Source organism: Lissotriton helveticus, chromosome 9 (assembly GCF_964261635.1).
Source record: "Lissotriton helveticus chromosome 9, aLisHel1.1, whole genome shotgun sequence".
In the NCBI taxonomy this organism is placed as follows: Eukaryota; Metazoa; Chordata; class Amphibia; order Caudata; family Salamandridae; genus Lissotriton; species Lissotriton helveticus.
The window spans coordinates 374,337,366-374,359,672 of record NC_136070.1 but is presented as its reverse complement, the minus strand read 5'-3'; the positions used below and the strand labels follow the sequence as shown (position 1 = coordinate 374,359,672).

At 46.5% G+C, this 22,307-nt stretch overlaps 1 protein-coding gene across 1 annotated transcript in view; it reads left to right on the top strand.

The window, feature by feature from the left end:
- ATG2B (autophagy related 2B) overlaps window positions 1–22,307 on the top strand; it is a 1,105,913-nt gene that overhangs the window by 967,911 nt on the left and 115,695 nt on the right. The window contains exon 38 of the mRNA XM_078660122.1: window positions 5,144–5,226. Within this exon, the coding sequence (XP_078516248.1) occupies window positions 5,144–5,226 (83 nt within the window). The remainder of the gene's footprint in view (window positions 1–5,143; window positions 5,227–22,307) is intronic.

Genomic DNA, 22,307 nt, shown 5'->3' with positions numbered 1-22,307 from the left:
GAAAAGCTGAGACTATGCCCTTGGCTTCGGGTGTCCCAGTCCTGGACATCTGTCGGGCAGCAATGTGGGCATCTTTGCACACGTTTGCCAAGCACTATTGCCTGGACAGTGAGGTCCGCAGGGATGGGCATTTTGCGCGTTCGGTCCTGCAGGACTTCCTAGTGTAAGGTTTTGGTCCGCAACACACCGTCATGACGGTATGGCTTGGGTATCTAATTCAACAGTAAGGAATCTGCAGCTAGAATTCTCTATCAGATGAACAAGTTCCTTACCTTTGATAACGCATTATGTGGTAGAGACTATCTAGCTGCAGATTCCTTACAGCCCCATCCATGCCTCCCCACCTTGCGTACTGGTTTTATTATGGCTAGGGTTACTCCCCTTTTTAGGACCCTAGTTTTGCACAGAACTATGTCAGTGACTTCGTGGCTCTGCGCTTCTGACGTGGAAAAAAATAAAAGTACAGAGGTTGGCGCGCCTGGATGGTGTCTATATTGGTGACCGCAATGTAATAACAGTTAGATGGAGCCACCCAACGACGCGCGCAAGGGGTATTGCACGAGTAAAGGTTTCCGGATGCAGCCTGACGCCTGGGAAATTCAAAGGTAATCAATCTGCAGCTAGATAGAGTCTCTACCAGGTAATGTGTTGCCAAAGGTAAGTTACTTGTTTGTCAGTGGTCGCGTCAACATTCTGTAGTCCAGAGGACTGATCTGTTCTACAGGACTACCCACAGGTATGTCAGCAATGCATGTGTTAGTCTAATGTATCTAAAGACTTCACTTTGTGGCATTCCATACTTCCCCTTTAGGACCTGAAATGCCTCCAGAATACCCTGCCTCATACATCCCCCAGTTTAATTATACCAAAGCCTGCCATGCTACCTGTGTCAAGTAATCATGGCGTATCCCAGAGTGGAGTTGCTTTTATTAAAACAGTATGCCATTCAAGATGTTTAGTCACCTTTTCCCAAGTCTGAAAGACTACGCATATGTGCACATTGACCGCCCTTGTCACCCTTGTCTATGTCTCTTTCCATATGGGGCAGCCAGGCATCCTACCGGGTCCATCCAATACTTCTCATGTCTAACTGATAGTTCTTCCAGGTAGTGAAACACCCATCATTAACAACTCTCATCTGTGAAGCCAAGTAGTTTGTTCCCACGTCATGGAGTGTTATACCACCTTTGTATACCACACGTTATAGTCCCATTGATCTACTTGCGCTGTCTTCTCTCTCGTTCTGAATTTCAAAAGAATCCTATGGTACATCAAATGGCATGTTTTGCACCGGATAAAGGATTTTGGGGAGCTTTATCATTTTATACATGGCTGCTCAAATAACTGGGAGAGTGGCACATGTTTCCAGTAACTCACATCATCTCTACATTTGGCAAGGACAGTGTACAGTTTTTCCCCTGAGAAACCTTACGATCACTCATAAAATATATACCCAAGTGTTGGACCTGGTCCTTTTTTCAGGGTTAATCCCAAACTGTTTTGACTTCATTTTTGCTGGCTTGAGGACTCTGGGCACTTTACCACTGCTGACCAGTGCTAAAGTGCAAGGGGCTCCATGTCTAAATTGTAATTGTGTTTGGTTTCTCCATGACTGGCTTATTTGATTTACAAGTAGGTCCCTAGTGCAGTGCACCAGATATGCCCAGGGCCTGACTGTCAAATGCTACTATTGGGCCTGTTGCACTGATTGTGCCACCCATGAGTAGCACTGCAAACCTGTCTTATACCTTCTATTATAGAATCTGTGTGTGCAGTTTAAATTGCTCTTTCAACCTGCCAAGTGCACCCCCTGGCCAGGCCTAAAACTTCCCTTTTATTATATATAGGGCACCCCTAACGTGGGCCTAAGGTATCCCCAGGGGCAGGGTACAATGTATTTATAAGGTTGTATATGTACTATTGAGTTTTTGTTCTGGTAATGAAATACTGCTAATTTAGTTTTTCACTACAGCAATGCCCATCTCTCCCATAGGTTAGCGTTGGAGCTGCCTTGTAACATTTTACACGCTATCTTCCAATTGGGAGCTGATTGAAAATTGGACTTTGGTGTCTCTGGACTCAGAATTAAAAAATAATTTTTTTAGTGAAGTTAGTTTTTAAATCAGTGGTTTGAAAATGCCACTTTCAGAAAGTTGCAAAAAGACCAGATGATGGACGGAATGCTGAACAAACCAAACATTCCCCACATCTGGGTTAAATCCATAGTTTTTTTGCTCTCCACACCATTCCAGTTTGGACCCAGCCATATGCAAATCAGTCTTGACCCTGCTCCCCATGGGAACAGTCTAGCCTGAAATGCCAAGCCAGGTCTTCCCTGGACCGGAATACAAGCATCCTGGAACCGGTTTCGGGGTATCACCCCTCATCCGCCAGGCTAGCTTGCATCCGGTGGCATTAGAATCATGAAACCCACATCTGGCCATACCCTTACCACTTAGGGTGTGTGAGAAAGTGCATCTTTTGACATGATTAGCCCCCACGTTTTGCCTGGAAATTGATGTGGTTTTGATTGTAGTGCACAGGGCCCCTTCCAAATAGGTCCCCAGTGCCAGAGCTTCTTCCCTAAAACTATTCCACAATTGGCCCTGCAGGCCTCAAGTACATCCCTAGTAAATGGTACTGGGGTACCTAGGGCATTAAAACTGAAGAGGGGGACCCCTCACCTAGGCTAGTCAGACTGCCACTTCAGCATGCTTGGCCTGGTGCAGAATAAATGAACAAGTCGACCTGGCACACTGCCAGTGTGCCATGCCAACTAGCACTGCTGCCTAAGTTATAGATAAGTCACCCCTCTGGAAGGCCTTACATCCCTAAAGTAGGGTGCACTATACCACAGGTGTGGGCATATCTGCATGAGCGGATGTGCCTCTACATAATATAAGTCCATTCTTCGATATTGTAAGTGCCAGAGAAGCTATAGAGAGTGCATGGGCTGGAAACTCGACAACTCGAGTTCCCCAGCACCATGATGACTTTTCTGAACTCAGGAGTGTTTGGTACCAAACTACTCTTCTTAGTAAACTCATACTGATGCCAGTGTGGGATTTATTGTAATGTGTACTGAAAACCTACCAACACTGTTGTGGTCACAGACTGGCTTTAGCCAGCCTGACACCACCAGACATGTTTCTGGACCCCTGGGTCCAGAGCCTCTGCTCTCTGCGACCAGATGCAAAGCACATCCTGGGTGGGCACAGTGCTCAAGAAGGAAGCTTCAACCGCCTTTGTAATGTGACCCCCAGCCTCTGCTGTTAGCAGCAGATGGCAGCCCCTGGTTTACACCCCCACATTTGGTGGGAAAACCAACAGGAAACTCCACCGCTAAGGTGGGGGAGGTCAGGTGAAGCAAATCTTTCAGTCTCTGCCACCTTGAAGAGGGGGAGACCTCTCCAATCATGGCTAGGACTATGCCCCCTCCCACAGGACTGTGGCCCATTTTAGGGTGTAGTCACTCCAGGTAAGGTGCCCATTGGCCCTACCTGACACTCCCTTAACCCCTTCCCTGCTTATGACAGAACCACGCCGTCATGAGCCACGGTAGCCGTGTGCTCATGACGGCGTGGTTCCGTCATGCTGCGGCCCCTCCGCCCACTGATTCCCAACCTGTGCGGGCATATTAGTGAGTGGCCGGGCCGTGACGGAACCACGCCGCCATGATCACACGCCGCCCGTGGCTCATGACGGCGTGGTTCCGTCACGAGCAAGGCAGTGCCGGGCTCACCCCCCAGCGCCGCGGTGGAATTCGCGCAGCGGCCAAGGGGTTAAAACGCCCTTTAGTTTAGTATTTAGGTGCCTCCCCTAGACCTGGAAACTAGATCCTGCCGACCTAAGAAGGACCCCTGCAAAAGAAGACAATGCCTGCCCTGCAGCCAGCAATGTCCAGAACTCGAAGAAGACTGCCTGACCTTTGATAAAGACCAGAACTCCAGAGGACAGCGGATCTGTCCCCAAGAAATCTACACAAGGGACTCTGAAGCCCTCCGAAACCTCGAGTCCTGTCCACTCTGCACCCGACATCTCTGGCCCATTCAAGGTGGCCCACAAATTCAGAACAGGTTCCCCAGTGATCCTGACCTCAAGTCTAGCGTTGGCAGAACCCCTCCTGGACTCCACGATGACACCTGCAGACTGAATCCAGAGGCTCCTCGACCGCGGCTGGCTCCGTTAAGATGAATCCTACATCAAAGGACACCCCTGCACCCGAAGCCCCTGGGCCTTGGTTAGCTGAACCAACGGTGTCCCTACGACCCCCAACACCTCAACTTACGACTCCTAATCACTGGTGACCTTTGTGCATCCTCCGATGCGGCGCCTGCTGCCTATTTGTCAAACTGTGTTTCTCTATAGAAAAGCATTGGGCGCCCGCCACCCAATTTTATTTTTCGATTGTGGTATGACATGGTATCTGCTTCTTCGTTTTCTCAAATTTGTGTGTTATTTATTCCTTTTATCCCCCCTTTTTCTTTTACCCTTAGAGTGCCATTGGATTCGATACAGGTACACAAGATATGGCCTCATTTCTGTCCAATTGTAATCAACCACCATGTTTGCCTAGTTTCATTCTTCTAATTTTTTACCCTTCAGGCAGCAGTCGTTTTCTTTGTGCTCTCCCTGTCGTGATGGTGATCAGTTAAAATTTGGAAGGTCAAAACACAGTTGACAGTTATACAGCTGCAGAAGGATATATTGAAACTTTTTGACTTTATTTATATTCACAATATTGAATTATTTGTTTCTTTTTGCTGTTCTTTTGCTTTTGTGTGCTTCACTTTGTGATGTTTACTTAATTTTCACTAACACTGTGTTCGTTCACTTTGCACATTGATCACTTTTTTAACCATATTTGATGCGGCTTTCAATCATGAACTCTTTTGATTCTAGATTTTGTTTGGCTATATCTTGGTTTTTCTGTTTTTTGTCAGTTGCATATACAATACATTGTTTGTAGTGTTGTACAAATAACTGGAGTAGATCTTTTCTAAATTGATGCCCTTTAGGACATTGTTGCTTAATATAATAATAACCCAGGTCTCCATGGGGTTTATGGGTAACTCCTTGTATTTTTGTATGTATTGTAGGTGGACGATGTTGATTATGTTTTTACCCATTTATTCTGGTGTAGGGTACCCTAGCTGGAATTCTCATTGGGCTTGCACAACTGAACTCATCTGAGCTCAAGCTAAAGAGACTGTGTTATCGTCATGGGTAAGCTCACACTCACATTTTTTTTACAGTGCTAACAAATATAAATGAGTTGTGCTCAATGAGTTGTGCTTTTATGTACTTTTCTGAAAACTCAATTACAATTCTGATGGAATATGTATAAACCTCTATGCTGGTTAATGTGTGATCAAGTTCATTGCGTGACTTCTGATACATGTAGTCTGTTTCTTTTCTGCAATAGTCCCAGGCAGGTTTTCCGAGGTTCACAAACTATGTGCGTTTGTTGGTTTTAAACTGCCTTTGACACAGTTTGTGCAACTCGCTATATGACAAAAAATATGAGTTCCTCTGATGGACTCCCTGCTGAAGCCGAAATTATATAATACACTCTATTCTTATAAGTATGTGCCACTTAGGTGTGTCTTGTGTCTAAAGACACAAACAGGTGTTGAATGTTAGCTACTTCCAGGGAGAGACTAATCCTTAGGTGCAAAATCGTCTTGTTGCTTCAAAAAAGATATCAAATTTTCCTTGCATTCATCCAATGTTTTTAAGGATCTGTTTTAATGGTAGTTCCACAGATATGTACATTTTAATAATCACTTGTTTAAACAGTCGTAGTCCTTTTTGCCAGACTACTCTAGTATCCATATATTGTTTAATCAACATGTTGAATTATTGAAATATTTGTGAATACTACGATTTAGTAGAGACTTGATTTGTCCTTCATCTGGGGGAGAATGTCTTAGGAAAGTATTCTATAGTAGTTCTATGACCCAAACTTTGGCAAATCTGAAACACCAAGTAACGCGGCAAAAACGCTGTTCCTTCTTGGTCGTGGCTAAGCCCCGATAAATGTGTTACATTTTTTGAGGCAACAAGACGCTTGTGCAAAAAGCGACTAGTCCCTCACTGGCAGCTAAAGGTCAGTAACTAGCTATTTGAGATAAAAAAGAAGCAACTAGCAAGAACAACAACTGGAATACATTCTGGATAAGGTATCGCCTACAGAACATGTTAAAGATATGACATGTCACCAAGAATTTCCAAGACCATAAAGAAGAATGGGACCCAATTCCAAGGTGACTTGCAGTATCCTTTTAATGTAAAACGGAGTGTGTATTATTCGATTTATTAAGGGCCACAAGAATAATGCAAATCGGTGACTACTACATTTTCTGCATCATTGTGGATTTGCCACATAATCCATCATCTAAATATTCTGAACATTTCAACAAAATAAATAGTTTCTAGCTTCAACGGATCAAAGATTACCAAAAATGTGATGGAACGTGTTGCTGCACAATGGAAGGCCCTTAGCAGAGGTTGACTGGCTACCTTTTATTTATTTATTTTATTTTGAAAGTTTTATTTATTTTGAAAGTTTTATAGAGCCCGAACAAGATCCTTGCGGATATCAGAGCGCTTTACATTACATCAGGGTAATTATACAAAACGGATAGAAGCATGTAAGTAACATGTAGAAAAAAACTTGTGCAAAGGGAGGCAGTAGGGTACAAACAGAAACAGAAAATCCACTGAATCAAGTAAATGAAGTAATACTATCACACAATGTGCCACAATATACTGTGTTGCAAACAAATATTCAAATCAGTCTATAATAATGTCCGATTTAAAAAATGCTGTATCTCAGAGTGTGTAGAAAAATAAAGAGGGATTCCGTCTTTTTTATTAAGACTTATACTGTGCAAACATATTGCCATAAATCTCTTTCTGCTGATCCCGGCTTATTTTAGAAAAACAAATCTGAAGGAAAAGTCAGTTCTAATTTTCTTTGTTGAAACTGCAGCTGTGATGATGCTCTGTGACCTGCCTTTTATCTCCGACTCGCAGCAGGAATTTTGATGTCACAACTCTAGTGTAATAACTTATTACAATTTAGATGTTACATCATTTTCCCATTACAGGTGGCTAGAGACGTCAAAACCTGACTGTAATAAGGAAATCAAAAACAATCTTTTAACCAGGTGTTACAGACTCCCAGGTATTATATATGAGATAAAGTTTCCCAGCCGTTCATTATAAGGATATTTATAAGGCTATTACAAGTTGCTGAGGAGTAACATGACCATATACACAAACAAGACCAAAGGCAGAGTTCCTTTATTAAGTCATTGTACTCTGAAGTGACTAACAATATCCTTATAATGTACAGCAGAGAGAGTATTGTATTCCTTGTAATACATGGTCACACCATCACCCTTCCCACAAACCTCTTCAAACCTTGGAGTGTTGCTCTTTCATATGAAAGAGAAAGGATGTCTGCAGACACTAAGAATACAAGTAGAATCTGTAGTGCAGAATAATACACTCCAAAAAATCAATTAGATATTTTATGCCAAAATATATAAGAATCAGTTTTATACAAGTCAGATAAAAACAAGCATTTACAATGCAACGGTTTCGCCTTACAGAAAGTTAGACACGCTTTCAGTTTTAGTAGAGGAGACCCCTTGCCTCCCACTGCAGCTGAAGCATTTCAGCGCTGTGAATTAACCCCCTCCTGGGAGAGTTAGCTCTACTTTTTCAGAGAACTTTTAAGGCATCTGCAAAGTGGACTCTGGCCCAGGGCCCCAGCCTTTCAAAGGGGGTGGGAGTGAAGGGGAGGTGTGGTGTGAAAGAGCTAGCTCTGTTCTACAGATTTTTGCGCTCATCACTTAGATTAATTTTTAAAGACAATCTTGGAAATAGTTTATTTTTTAATTTATTTTTAATGTATATTACAGACATTTTGCAGACAAAATGTGTTATACAAGGAAGCCATAGCTGGATGGATTAGTGAAAGTATGAATGGATGAGTGAAGGGGTGAATGGAATGATGAGGGAAAGGATGGATAGATGAGTGAATGCAATGGGGGGCTGAGCAGAGAGTGCATCAGTGAAGGGACGGTGCAAGGAGAGGCTGAGGAGAGTGCAGCAGTGAAGGGACAGTGCAGGGACAGTGCAGGGAGAGGCTGAGGAGAGAGTGCATCAGTAAAGGGACAGTGCAGGGAGAGGCTGAGCAGAGAGTGCAGCAGTGAAGGGGCGGTGCAGGGAGAAGCTGAGGAGAGTGCAGCAGTAAAAGGACGGTGCAGTGGGGGGCTGAGCAGAGAGTGCAGCAGTAAAAGGACGGAGCAGTGGGGGGCTGAGCATAGAGTACAGCAGTGAAGGGATGGTGCAGTGAGAGGCTGAGCAGAGAGTGCGTCAGTGAAGGGATGGTGCAGGGAGAGGCTGAGGAGAGTGCAGCAGTGAAGGGACGATGCAATGGGGGGCTGAGCAGAGAGTGCAGCAGTGAAGGGACGGTGCAGTGGGACTGAGGAGAGAGTGTAGCAGTGAAGGGATAATGCAGTGAGAGGCTGAGGAGAGTGCAGCAGTGAAGGGACGGTGCAGTGGGGAGGAGGAGTGAGTGCAGCAGTGAAGTGACGGTGCAGTGAGAGGCTGAGGAGAGTGCAGCAGCGAAGGGACGGTGCAAGGAGAGGCTAAGGAGAGAGTGCAGCAATAAAGGGACGGTGCAGGGAGAGGCTGAGGAGAGAGTGCATCAGTGAAGGGATGGTGCAGGGAGAGGCTGAGGAGAGAGTGCAGCAGTGAAGGGATGGTGCAGTGAGAGACTGAGGAGAGTGCACCAGTGAAGGGACGGTGCAGGGAGAGGCTGAAGAGAGTGCAGCAGTGAAGGGACGATGCAATTGGAGGCTGAGCAGAGAGTGCATCAGTGAATGGACGGTGCAGGGAGAGGCTGAGGAGAGAGTGCAGCAGTGAAGGGATGGTGCAGTGAGAGACTGAAGAGAGTGCAGCAGTGAAGGGATGGTGCAGTGAGAGGCTGAGGAGAGTGCAGCAGTGAAGGGACAGTACCGTGAGAGGCTGAGAGAGAGTGCAGCAGTGAGTGATGGTGCAGTGGAGGAGTGAGGGCTGCAGCCTGGATGGGGGGGCTGAGCAGAGAGTGAATCGATGGCGCAGGGAGAGGCTGAGGAGAGAGTGCTGCAGTGAAGCGATGGTGCAGTGAGAGGCTGAGGAAAGTGCAGCAGTGAAGGGACGATGCAAAGGGGGGTTGAACAGAGAGTGCATCAGTGAAGGGACGGTGCAGGGAGAGGCTGAGGAGAGTGAAGGGACGATGCAATGGGGAGCTGAGCAGAGAGTGCATCAGTGAAGGGACGGTGCAGGGAGAGGCTGAGGAGAGTGCATCAGTGAAGGGACAGTGCAGGGAGATGCTGAGGAGAGAGTGCAGCAGTGAAAGGATGGTGCAGTGAGAGACTGAGGAGAGTGCAGCATTAAAAGGACGGTGCAGTGGGGGGCTGAGCAGAGAGTGCACCAGTGAAGGGACTGAAACAGGGAAGAGACGGTATAGTGGAGCTGAGGAGAGAGTGAAGGGATGGTGCAGTAAGAGGCTGAGGAGAGTGCATCAGTGAAGCGATGGTACCGTGAGAGGCTGAGGAGAGAGTGCAGCAGTGAGTGATGTTGCAGTGGAGGAGTGAGGGCTGCAGCCTGGATGGGGGGGGGCTGAGCAGAGAGTACAGCAGTGAAGCGATGGCGCAGGGAGAGGCTGAGGAGAGAGTGCAGCAGTAAAAGGACAGTGCAGTGTAAAAATAAAAATATGCCTTACCTCTAACATAAACTAAAATCAACATACATACCTGTCTGAACAACTCCGTGCACAGCGGTGCACATCGCTGAAGGGAATCGCCACGGGCCATGTTGAACCTAGAAAAGAGAGAATAAACATAAGATTAGCAAACAAAAAACAAAATGGCTTACCTCTGAACGAAAACAGAGACAGAGAGTGAGGTAGTGAAAGAGAGTGAAAGTGACTTAGTGATATAGAAATAGAGAGAGTGGGGTAGTGAGACAGAGAGAGTGAGATAGTGAAAGAGTGAGTTAGTGATGGAGAGTGATTTTGGTGGTAGTGAGATAGAAACAATGAGTGATGTTGTGACATAGTGAGATAGAGAAGGACTGAGGTAGTTTAAGAGAGAGTGAAAGTGACTTAGTGAGATAGAGAGAGAGTGAGTTAGTGAGATAGAGAGTGACGTAGTGAGTTGGAGAGAGAGAGTGAGCTAGTGAGATAGAGAGTGAGTCAGCGAGAGAGTGTTGTAGTTATTTTTTGAGTGAGTGACTTGTGTTATAGTTGAGAGTGATGGAAATAGATAGAGTGATGTTATGGAGAGAGTTAGTGAGAGAGAGAGAGTGAGATAGTGTTATAGATATAATTTGAGTAGTGATGTAGTTATTTTTGTTTTGTGGGAGAGTGAAGTAGATATAGAGTGAGGTAGTGAGAGAGAGTGAGGTAGTGAAAGAATGAGGTAGTGAGGCTGAGAGTTGTTGTGCTGTATTGAGATAGAAACAGAGAGATGTTGTGAAGTAGTGAGCTAGAGAGAGAGTTAGGTAGTGTATGAGAGAGTGAAAGTGAGTTAGTGTATTTGAGAGAGAGAGAGAGAGAGAGAGAGAGAGCGGTAGTGAGATAGAGAGAGAGTGAAGTAGTGAGTTAGAGAGAGAGTGAAGTTGTGTGGTAGTGAGAGAGTGATGTAGTGAACTTTAGAGAGAGTGTCGTGATATAGTGAGAGAGAGATAGTGAGATAGAAATAGAGTGAGGTAGTATATAGAGAAAGTGTGAGGTAGTGAGATAGAGAGAGAGTGAAGCAGTGAGTTAGAGAGAGAGAGAGAGAGAGAGTGAAGGTGTGAGGTAGTGAGAGAGTGTTGTAGTGAATTTTTGAGAGTGTCATGATATAGTGAGGCAGTGAGATAGTGAGATAGTAATAGATAGAGTGAGGTAGTGATGTAGAGAGGGTGAGGTAGTGAGATAGAGAGAGTGAAGTTGTGAAGTAGTGTGTTAGAGAGATAGTTACTGTGGTAGTGATATTGTGATGCTGTGAGAAAGAGAGTTGAGTAGTGAGGTAGAGATTGAGGTAGAGAGAGTGAATGAGAGATAGTGTAGTAGTGTGAGAGATAGTGAGGTAGTGAGAGAGATAGTGAGTTAGTGAAAGAGAGAGTGGGGTAGTGAGAGTGAGGTAGTGAGAGAGAGAGTTTGAAGGGACGGTATAGTGGAGCTGAGGAGAGAGTGAAGGGATGGTACCGTAAGAGGCTGAGGAGAGAGTGCAGCAGTGAGTGATGGCGCAGTGGAGGAGTGAGGGCTGCAGCCTGGATGGGGTGGCTGAGCAGAGAGTGCAGCAATGAAGGGACGATGTAATGGGGGGCTGAGCAGAGAGTGCGTCAGTGAAGGGATGGTGCAGGGAGAGGCTGAGGAGAGTGCAGCAGTGAAGGGACGATGCAATGGGGGCTGAGCAGAGAGTGCATCAGTGAAGGGACGGTGCAAGGAGAGGCTGAGGAGAGTGCATCAGTGAAGGGACAGTGCAGGGAGAGGCTGAGCAGAGAGTGCAGCAGTGAAGGGACTGTACAGTGGGACTGAGGAGAGAGCGTAGCAGTGAAGGGATAATGCAGTGAGAGGCTGAGGAGAGTGCACCAGTGAAGGGACGGTGCAGGGAGAGGCTGAGGAGAGTGCAGCAGTGAAGGGACGATGCATTGGGGGGGCTGAGCAGAGAGTGCATCAGTGAATGGACGGTGCAGGGAGAGGCTGTAGAGAGAGTGCATCAGTGAAGGGACAGTGCAGGGAGAGGCTGAGCAGAGAGTGCAGCAGTGAAGGGACTGTACAGTGGGACTGAGGAGAGAGCGTAGCAGTGAAGGGATAATGCAGTGAGAGGCTGAGGAGAGTGCACCAGTGAAGGGACGGTGCAGTGAGAGGCTGAGGAGAGTGCAGCAGTGAAGGGACGATGCATTGGGGGGGCTGAGCAGAGAGTGCATCAGTGAATGGACGGTGCAGGGAGAGGCTGTAGAGAGAGTGCATCAGTGAAGGGACGGTGCAGGGAGAGGCTGTGGAGAGAGTGCATCAGTGAAGGGATGGTGCAGGGAGAGGCTGAGGAGAGAGTGCAGCAGTGAAGGGATGGTGCAGTGAGAGACTGAAGAGAGTGCAGCAGTGAAGGGATAGTACCGTGAGAGGCTGAGAGAGAGTGCAGCAGTGAGTGATGGTGCAGTGGAGGAGTGAGGGCTGCAGCCTGGATGGGGGGCTGAGCAGAGAGTGCAGCAGTGAAGCGATGGCGCAGGAAGAGGCTGAGGAGAGAGTGCTGCAGTGAAGGGATGGTGCAGTGAGAGGTTGAGGAGAGTGCAGCAGTGAAAGGATGGTGCAGTGAGAGGCTGAGGAAAGTGCAGCAGTGAAGGGACGATGCAATGGGGGGCTGAACAGAGTGCATCAGTGAAGTGACGCTGCAGGGAGAGGCTGAGGAGAGTGCAGCAGTTAAGGCGACGATGCAATGGGGGGCTGAGCAGAGAGTGCATCAGTGAAGGGACGGTGCAGGGAGAGGCTAAGGAGAGTGCATCAGTGAAGGGACAGTGGAGGGAGAGGCTGAGGAGAGAGTGCATCAGTGAAAGGATGGTGCAGGGAGAGGCTGAGGAGAGAGTGCAGCAGTGAAAGGATGTTGCAGTGAGAGACTGAGGAGAGTGCAACAGTGAAGAGACGGTATAGTGGAGCTGAGGAGAGAGTGAAGGGATGGTGCAGTAAGAGGCTGAGGAGAGAGTGCAGCAGTGAGTGATAGAAATAAACATAAGATTAGCAAAATAAACAAAATGCCGCATACATACCTGTCTGAACCACTTCGTGCACAGCGGAGCACACAGCTGCACGGAGACGCCACGGGCCAAATTGGACCTGAAAAACAAAGAAATAAACATAAGATTAGCAAAATAAACAAAATGGCTTACCTCTAACAGCAAAACAGCAGCATACATACCTGTCTGAACCACTTCGTGCACAGCGGAGCACACAGCTGCACGGAGACGCCACTGGCCATATTGGACCTGAAAAACAAAGAAATAAACATAATATTAGAAAAATAAACAAAATCGCTTACCTCCAACAGCAAAACAGCAGCATACATACCCGTCGGAACAACTTCGTGCACAGCGGAGCACACAGCTGCACGGAGACGACACGGGCCATGTTAAACCTGAAAAACAAGCATTTACAATGCAATGGTCTCGGCATTATTAAAGGTAGAGCTATTGGCATTAAGAGGATGCTGAGAGGGGACCCATAAGCGTGAACGGGAAAAAGGCTAGTGATTGTGCATTCCCCATGAGTGTAGTAAAGGAAAAGGGGAATAAATGCCCGCAGTGATGCACAACTGATTGCGCGTGCCGGGAAGCTGCTCACACATTCCAACAGTTATTGGAAATCAAATCCCTGTCCAGTCCACATAATTTTCTCTGCATATGACTAAAAGCCTAAGACAGCCTTGTTATTTTTACGAAACCGTGTATAATAAAAGTATCCGATAGATAAAAGGTTATTAAACTTGACAGCCCTTAAGTGATCCAAGAAGTAAATATTAAAATGAAGTTTCAACAACACCAAACTTGACAGCCCTTAAGTAAATCAAGAAGTAAATATTAAAATGAAGTTTCAACAACACCAAATTGTCAAGGGAGGCCCAAGGCAGTAGTACAGATTACGATGTGATTTAATGTTCGTCCTTCGGGCAAGGTTTGTTGCTATAATGGAGAGGAAAAGCCCTGCATATTAGCCTTTAAATAATTAAACAAAGCGCTGGAAACGAGGGTTAATTTGCCGTGCACGTTCACAATATTAGCCTTTATGGAGTAACATTCAAGGTCAGTCACATCAGGTTTTTTAATGTTGTCTTTTGTGGCCCGACTTCCCCAAGCCATAAAAGAGAGGCCTGTCCACAGAATGTCAATAACAGGCCCTCTGACACCGCGCTATTTATAAGAGATACAAAACATAGTGGCGTGCGGCGCGTTGTCTTCAAGAAAAACTAGACCTGGATGCCTGCATGTCTATTCACTTATTTAGGGAACATTTATCGTTTACTCAACACACAACATCACCCCAAAGAATGCCTATGGTCTTGCGGGCTATGGAAGCATTTCTAGGGATCTCAGCACGCCCCTTGGGCTACAGAGGTGGGGGCTGGCCAGTAAGGTGGTAGTGTAAATGGTCGTAGCGGTGCGTGCAACGAACGGTGCAAGGGTGGGCACATCAGCACATGGACACTGGAGTCTGGCATCCACTGGCTAAACTATTCTCCAGGTCTTGCTTGCTATTGGGCACCATCTACTGCTGACTCCATAAGGCAACTGCCTCATCTATCCTTATGGGAGCAATAACTTGGTGTGCATTATCACTTGACTGTGTAGAGTGGTATGGCATAGAACTCTTGGATGTAGTCAATGATGTGGAACAGACACACACAGGCACAAACACAAGCACACCCACACATACACAGAGGAGCACACACACAAGCAGACACAGGGACACACACAAGCACACACGGATACACATGCAAGCACATACACAAACACACAAGCAGACACAGGGACACACACAAGCACACATGGATACACATACAAGCACATACACAAACACAGAGGAGCACACACACAAGCAGACACAGGGACACACAAGCACACACGGATACACATACAAGCACATACACAAACACAGGCATACACAAGCGTACGTACAGACTCACACACAGACGCACACACACACACACAGGCAAAGTGGCAGTCTGCAGAGGTTAGAGCATCAGGGCAGTGAGACGGGTGGGGGTCGGGTGTTGGAATTCAACAGACGACGGGATAGGCAATATTTAAATTTTAAAAACACTTACCTTGAGCTCGCCGTATCACCATTAAATTGAAAGGTAAAACACTTGGTTTCTTGTCCCACGCAGGAAAATGAGTTTCTAAACTGTACGAGTTGTTTTACAAACACCTTAAGTCTCAGAACGTGCGTACTCAAAGCTTTTCCCGGGTGCTGACAGGTTTGCTTTTGCTGCTATTCAAGGAATAGAATGCAATTTAAAAAAGCAATTTTAGCTGTGTTATTTCCATGCAAGCTTTCTTCACAGACTGTGATTCAACTTGTCACATACAGCCAACTTTTAGTTGCTTTCAATAGACATCTTATCTACCATATAACGAGATTGTGGTGAGCGTAGAGCCAACCATCTGTGCACCGTTGGTTGTCGGCTGCCATGTTAAAACATGAAGCTCATTTGGCTCTTTGTTGAAAAACAATATAATAACAGCAGCGCGGCCAGCATGTTAATACATGAAGTGTGTGAGGTGCTCTGGTGGCAAAAAATTACTACAAAATTAAATATTTGTTAAAAAAAAAAAAGGGAAGGCATCCTCCACATGGTTTTCCTATTTATTTACTTTTGTACAAATCGCATCACAGCCTGCTTTAGCTATAGATGTTTAAAGCTTCAGGGTAACGTGCCGTGATTGCTACAAAAGTAAATAAACGGAAAAGAAATGCGGCGGCGCCAGATTTCTTTTCTCTTTATTTAATTTTGCAGCTATCGCGGCATGCCACACTTTAGATTTAAACCAGTGAGACTAAAGCATGGCAAGACACAAATGCTAAGAAAACAAATGAATACAAAAAACTGTGGTCGGATGACTTTACAGCTACCAATAAAGTAAATAAATGCAACCCAAAAAACCGTTTTACTTTGCAATTTTTACAGTAAGGCAGATTTTAAAACAATTACCTCCTCTGCAGCGTCAGGGTTTCAGAAGCCGGACATTATGTCATGCCAGCTTTGTTATGCCATCATTCAAAACACGTTTGTGAATGTGTGTGTAAGAGTGCAGCGCCTCAAAGCCTTGACGCTGCCAGCTGCCTCTGCTTCATGCTAAAATTAAGCACGGCTGCAATGACACCACATGGGCGGCTGAATCGTGAAAGTGACTGCCGTTTATAGAACTGAAATCAAGGGCACTCACTGGATTGTCGAAAAAATGAAGGGAGATAGTTTCCTTGGGAGTGTGAACACTCGTCAGAGCAACATTTTTATGTGAGTGCGTGGAAGCGCCACCGGACGTGATTACATCCTTGATAACGTTGGGCCAGTGTTATCCTTAAAGCACAAAGGCAGCGGCAGAGTAGAAGGGCGCCGAGATAGCTCCACATTTGTTTATGTAAGTGAAATGAAGAGCAGCAGCAACACTTCAAAATGCCTGTCGCCGATACTGGCTTTGCAAATGCGGACAATAATAAAAGCTACCAGCGGGAGGAGGGCGGGGACAAACGGAACGCTAAAAAAAAAAAATGAAGAATGAAACTCACCCCTGAGAAGCCACACCGCCACAAGCATCAAGACAACAGACAGTGGGAGGGGGGCGGGAACAAAGGGAACGGGTTGCGAATACCCGACCCGGCTGGGAAGGATAAGCTCCGAAAGGGAGCAGCCGCACCTCCATGGCCGCCACAAACAGCAACACAACGGAGGGCGGGGACAAACGGGACGCGGACAACAGGAAAGGGGACGGGAAGATGGGCAACACGGCCAATGGGAGGGGGGCGGGAAAGCAACACAACAGACAGCGGGAGAGGAGCAGCATTAAACACACATTAGCAGTTACAAAAAATAAATAATAACAAGTCAGGTCCCGGGCCGCGCTGTGATTGGCTGACGTCACGGGGGTGTCCCGGGCCGGCAGCCAATCACAGCGCGGCCCGGGAATGACGTCACGGGGGTGTCCCGGGCCGGCAGCCAATCGCAGCGCGGCCCGGGACAAAGGGGCGGGGCTTAAAAAAAGCACCAGAAACGCCCCCGAATCGCGTTTTCGAGAGAAAGCGCGATTGACAGCCTCTGCCTCCCAATGGCTAGCCTCCATTTATGGAGCTAGCCAATTGGAAACAGAGGCTGTCCTAACCTCACTATTAAAAACAACAGATTTCGATCTGGGAGGGGCTTCGCCCCTCGCCAGGTTACGAAACCTAAAAAAGATGTAGCTCAGAATGTGTAGAAACATGTAGTGAAATATAGCTTTCTAATAATGACCTAAAGCATACACAAAATAAACATATTGCCATAATGAGTTCCTTTCTGCTGATTGACCACTGTTCATCTAGAAAAAGAGAGCAGAAGAGGGAAAAATCAGAGCTCGTTTTCACTGTTTAAACTGCAGTTTTATTTATTCTTCGAGTTCTACTTTTTTCATTGGCTGCTGGCAGGAGGCATTATTACAAAGCAAACACAGGGAGGCACTATTACGTCAGAACTCGGCTGCAGTGAGTTATTACAGTTGAGCTTCTACACCGCTTCATTATTAAGTGTTGTCTCTCCCAGCAATGTTCACGCCCCCATCTGCAGACTTGTTTACTTCATTGTCACTCCGTTTCTGCATCCCCCTACCCGTATATTACAATTCAGTTTGTTTTCTAAAAGAGCATGTCAACAACGTGCTACCTTACAAGAAAGACACCATATATTACGTTGCTAGCAATCAATGCAACATAGGTTAAGTCCTCAGGCACTTCTAAAACAAGAGAAACAGATCTCATTGTCCAAGGGAGCCAAACACAGGGTCCCATGGCCAGAAATATACCGTGGTTGCTATTCCCACTATTTTCTGGTTCCAAAAAAGGACGGAGGCTTTTGTTGTATCCTAGACCTCAGGGCCCTCAACTACTTCCTCAAAAAGGAGAAGTTCCGGATGCTCGCCTTTGCTCAGGTCTTGTCTACCCTGGACCTGGGAGACTAGATGTTGGGATTGGAATTGCAGGACACCTATTTCCACATCCCTGTCCTGCTTGCCCATCGTCGCTACCTGCGGCTTAAGATGGGCCACAAGCACTTTCAATTTGCCATGCTTCCCTTCGGCCTCACCTGTTCCCCTCGGGTGTTCACCAAGATGATTTTGGTGGTTGCACCCCATCTGTGGAGATCAGGGTTTCCAGTCTTCCCCTATTTCGACGACTGGCTGTTGAAGGCGGGCTCGCCCCAAGCAGTTGTCTCCCACCTTCAGACTACGGTGAACCGCCTGCATTCGCTGGGATTCATTATCAATGTGCCAAAGTCACACCTGACTCTCTCTCAGACGCTCGTTTGCATCGGAGCGGTTCTGGACACAGTGCAGTTTCAGGCCTAACGTCCCAAACGGCGAGTCCAGGATATTCAGGCTATGATACCGATGTTTCATCCTCTATCCTTTATTTCGGTGAGAATGACTCTGAGGCTGTTGGGTCTCATGGCCTTCTGCTAGTGGACCATGCCAGTTGGCACATGCAGGCTCTGCAGTGGGACCTGAAGTTCCAAAGGTTGCAGCATTGGGGAAATATCACTGACCTCGCTCAGATATCAGAAGGCACAGAGAACGACCTGCGGTGGTGGCTGACAAACCGATATTGGGCCAGAGGCAGACTCCTCTCCCTTCCCCACCCAGATTTCACAGTAGTGACGGATGCATCTCTTCTGGGATGGGGCAGCCATCTGGGAGAGTTGGAGATCAGAGTACTCTAGTCTCCGGCAGAAGCCAAGCTCCAAATCAACCTGTTGGAGCTTCGTGCGATCCGGGTGGCACTGATTTTTTTTTTACTATCCCTCAAAACAAGACTAGTTCAAGTGTTAATGGACAACACTACCACCATGTGGCACTGCAACAAACAGAGCAGTTTGGGGTCAAAGACCCTTTGTCAAAAGGGCCTGCGTCTCTGGACTTGGCTGGAACAACAGGGCATTTCCCTAGTGGTTCAAAATATGACTGGTTGTCATGTGGAGAACGAGTGACATCTCCTTCCGGAGGTGTTGCAAGGTCTCTTTCAACAGTGGAGAGAGCCTTTGTTAGATCTATTTGCCTCAGTAGTGAACAGGCAATGTCATCAGTTTTGCGAGTTGGAGTTTCCAAGGCGGCTCTCACACAGCGACGCCTTTCATCGTAAGTGGATCACAGGCCTCCTATACATCTTTCCGCCCATACCACTCCTGCCTAGATTGCTCAAGAAGTTCAAAAGCGACCGGGCCCAAGTCATCCTTCTGGCTCAGGACTGGGCACAGAGAGTCTGGTATACTGAGCTTCTGCAGATGAGCATCGATCCTCCAGTCAGGCTGTCTCATCTGGAGGATCTTCTGTCGCGGCAGCAGGGGAGGGTTCTCCACTGGAACCAGTCCACTCTCCACCTCCTTGCATGGAGATTGAGTGGTGACAGTTGACAGCTTTTGACCTTCCTGCGAAGTCTGTAAGGTTATTCTGACTGCCAAGCGTCCCTCCACGATGTCAGTATATGCCTGCTGATGGCAAACATTTTGTCAATACTGTATAGAACGGTCTATTGACCCTTTGTCTGCTTCCCTGCCAGATGTCCTTCTCTTTATTCTCTCCTTGGCCCAACAGGGCTCTGCTCTAGGTACTCTGAAGGGCTACCCTTCGGCCCTGTCTAGTTTTCACCAGCTGCCAGATCAGCCATCTCTTTTCAAATCACCTCTTGTGCAGAAATTTTCTAAAGTATTTTTCCACCTTTGCCCTTTATTATGCCCCAATTGGACCTTTAATTTGGTCCTTACTTTTATGAAGTGTGCATCATTTGAACCTCTGCACCATTGTCCCCTACGGCTGCTCACTATTAAAACAGCCTTTTTAGTGACAGTTACTTCTGCCAGGAGGGTGAGTGAACTACAGGCACTCAGCCTCCTTACCTGACCGTAGTGCTCCGCTCTAGGGCATCTGTTCTGCCAAAGATAGTAACACCTTTCCATATGGCCCAATCTGTTACTCTGCCTGCTTTCTATCTGCCTCCGCATCCTTCCAAGGAAGAAGAGCATCTCCACTTTCTGGACCCAGAAAGAGCGTTATCGTTCTACCTTGATTGTGCAAAAGAGTTCCGGGTGTACGACCAACTCATCATAGGTTACGTTTGAGCAAAGAAGGAGCAAGCAGTTCAGAAGAGGACCATTTTATAAAAATATGCTACGCCTTGGCGAAGGAATAACCTCCTGAAGGCCTTAGAGCCCATTCTACCAGGGCGAAAGCAGCCACCACTGCTCTTCAGCGTGGTGTTCCTGTTTCTGACATCTGCCAAGTGGCCACTTGGGCATCTCTGCAAACGTTAACCAGGCACTTCTGCCAGGATTCTGTGGTTCTCAGGGAGGGCCTCTTTGACCGCTCTGTCTTTGAGGTCTTCTTGATCTAAAACCTTTCCTCAGTCCCTCCTCCGGGGATGGTATTACTTGGTTATCTATTCAAAGGCAAGGTAACAGCGGCTAGATGTCTCTATCAGATGGACATACCTTTGGTAATGCCTTATCTTGTAGAGCCATGATCTAGCCGCAGATTCCTTACTGATTCCCCCATCCTTCCCACACTGTGGATTGGTTTTGTGTCAGAGCTGTTTCCCCTTAAGGGCTGTAGTTGTCTTCCACACACCACAGTCATTCACTTCATGGCTCTGCGATTCTGATGTGGAAAGTCGAGAAAAGTACTGACGTCTGCACGCTGGGGTGGTTCCTATATAGATGTCGCGGACATCACGACTATGACGAACCCGACGCCCACAACATCACGCAGAGTCGCACAACGCCACCTATTGGCTGCAGGGTTACTGCTATCAAAAATCTTCCGGATACAGTCTGACGCCTGGAAGTTCAAAGGTAATAAATCTGAGGTTAACTCATGTCTCTATCAGATAAGGCGTTACCGAAGGTAAGTAACTTGTCCGTCAGGTAGACCTCCATTAGACATCATTAGAAGATTAAATTACTTTTTTGCCAGTTTGCTCTTACATGTCACCTGAAAATTGTACACCCCTTGCTAGATGGTGTTTTACATTTTATGACCCATCTATCCAGCTTATGAAGCCTTGTAGAACATTATCTCTCGACAGTCACAGCCCTCTCCAGTAGACCTGAAGAACTTTTCTTCCTAAGTAGTTAGGCAGTGAAAATGCACATTGACAGTTTATTTCATATGCTCCCTTGCATCAAATACCGTGCTTAACTTTGTGACATCAACCGAAGCCCATGCCACTTTAAAACATTACAGATCTTCAAAAATGTTTATCTTCTGTCAGTACTGTCGTTGTATGGAAAATATGCTTCTTGATAGTTACTAACTTAGCAGAAGACGAAAACTCTCATCATAATTTCTGTGTTAGGGTTTCTATAAAGAGACAGTTGTACCAAGAAGATTACTCTCTTTTAGGCCAAAGCATTTATTAGAATTGTGTCTCTTCAGGTCTCCCAACCACCCTACTTCATTGTTCCTCCACTGAGAAAAACCTAAGCTCAGTTGCTGTTAATCCTCTGTCTTAAGAGAAAACTTGCCTATGTTTCAACTAATAGGAGAACAGTACAGAATATTTTGTGGCAGCAGTCCTGGTATTTTTTTAATACAAAGAGTAAAGCAGGGGTATGTCATTCTATTTTATGTGGAGTTGAGCTTGCTAGCAAATACTCCAAGGTTCTTGAGTACTAGTTTCCAGTTTGAGATATAACTGCTATTATTACCACATCTAATTGTGTTCATTTTCTCGACCTTGAAAGGATAAAACATCTGAGTTTGTTTTTCAAGGGTATGAACCTGTGCCTGCAGTTTATACACAGATGTCAGAAAGATAAACCACAGTGCTGTCTTACTCATATCGGAACTACTGACCTCCAAATTACAGGTAGACCTAAGCAGCCAACAACTCCCCCTATCTTCCCCATCTACTGTCCTACAGGAATTCAGATCTGTCCCATGCATGATAAAACTCACACACATCCCTGCAGTCGACAAATCGCTCACCCCCTGCTGTCTTAACTGGGATTTGGTGCCTAAGGCACATTACACACAATCTCAGTGGGAAACGCTGAACCCTTTGAGGTGATTTACTGAGATGTAACCTTGACCTGCAGATTGTGAAGGTACGAGTGCAAGACAATTGGGTAAGGGGGTAAGGAAACTAATCCACCTAGTGTTCTGGTACTTAGCGGCGGCATCCCGCACCTGTTTGCCCTCCCAGATCCCACAAACTCAGACCACACCAATTTCACGTTTATGGAAGAATTGAGGCTGGTGTTTATTAGGCAGTATTCCAACTTTCAAGCAATCCTTAAACAACGTTTTCCTTCTTTGTTCAACGCACCTGTGCTCTCCTTATCATAGCCACAAACACTATACCCTACATACAGTGCCTGCCAGTCTGCCCATGTGACCTATCACCATGGTGTAACCATTCGCTCACATTACGGGCAAGCGTCTGCTTCTAGCCCAGCTGGATGACCTTCAACTTCTGGCTTAACTGTACCTTTCCCTTGGGGCAAGCATCTGCTTCCTGCCCAACCGGTTGA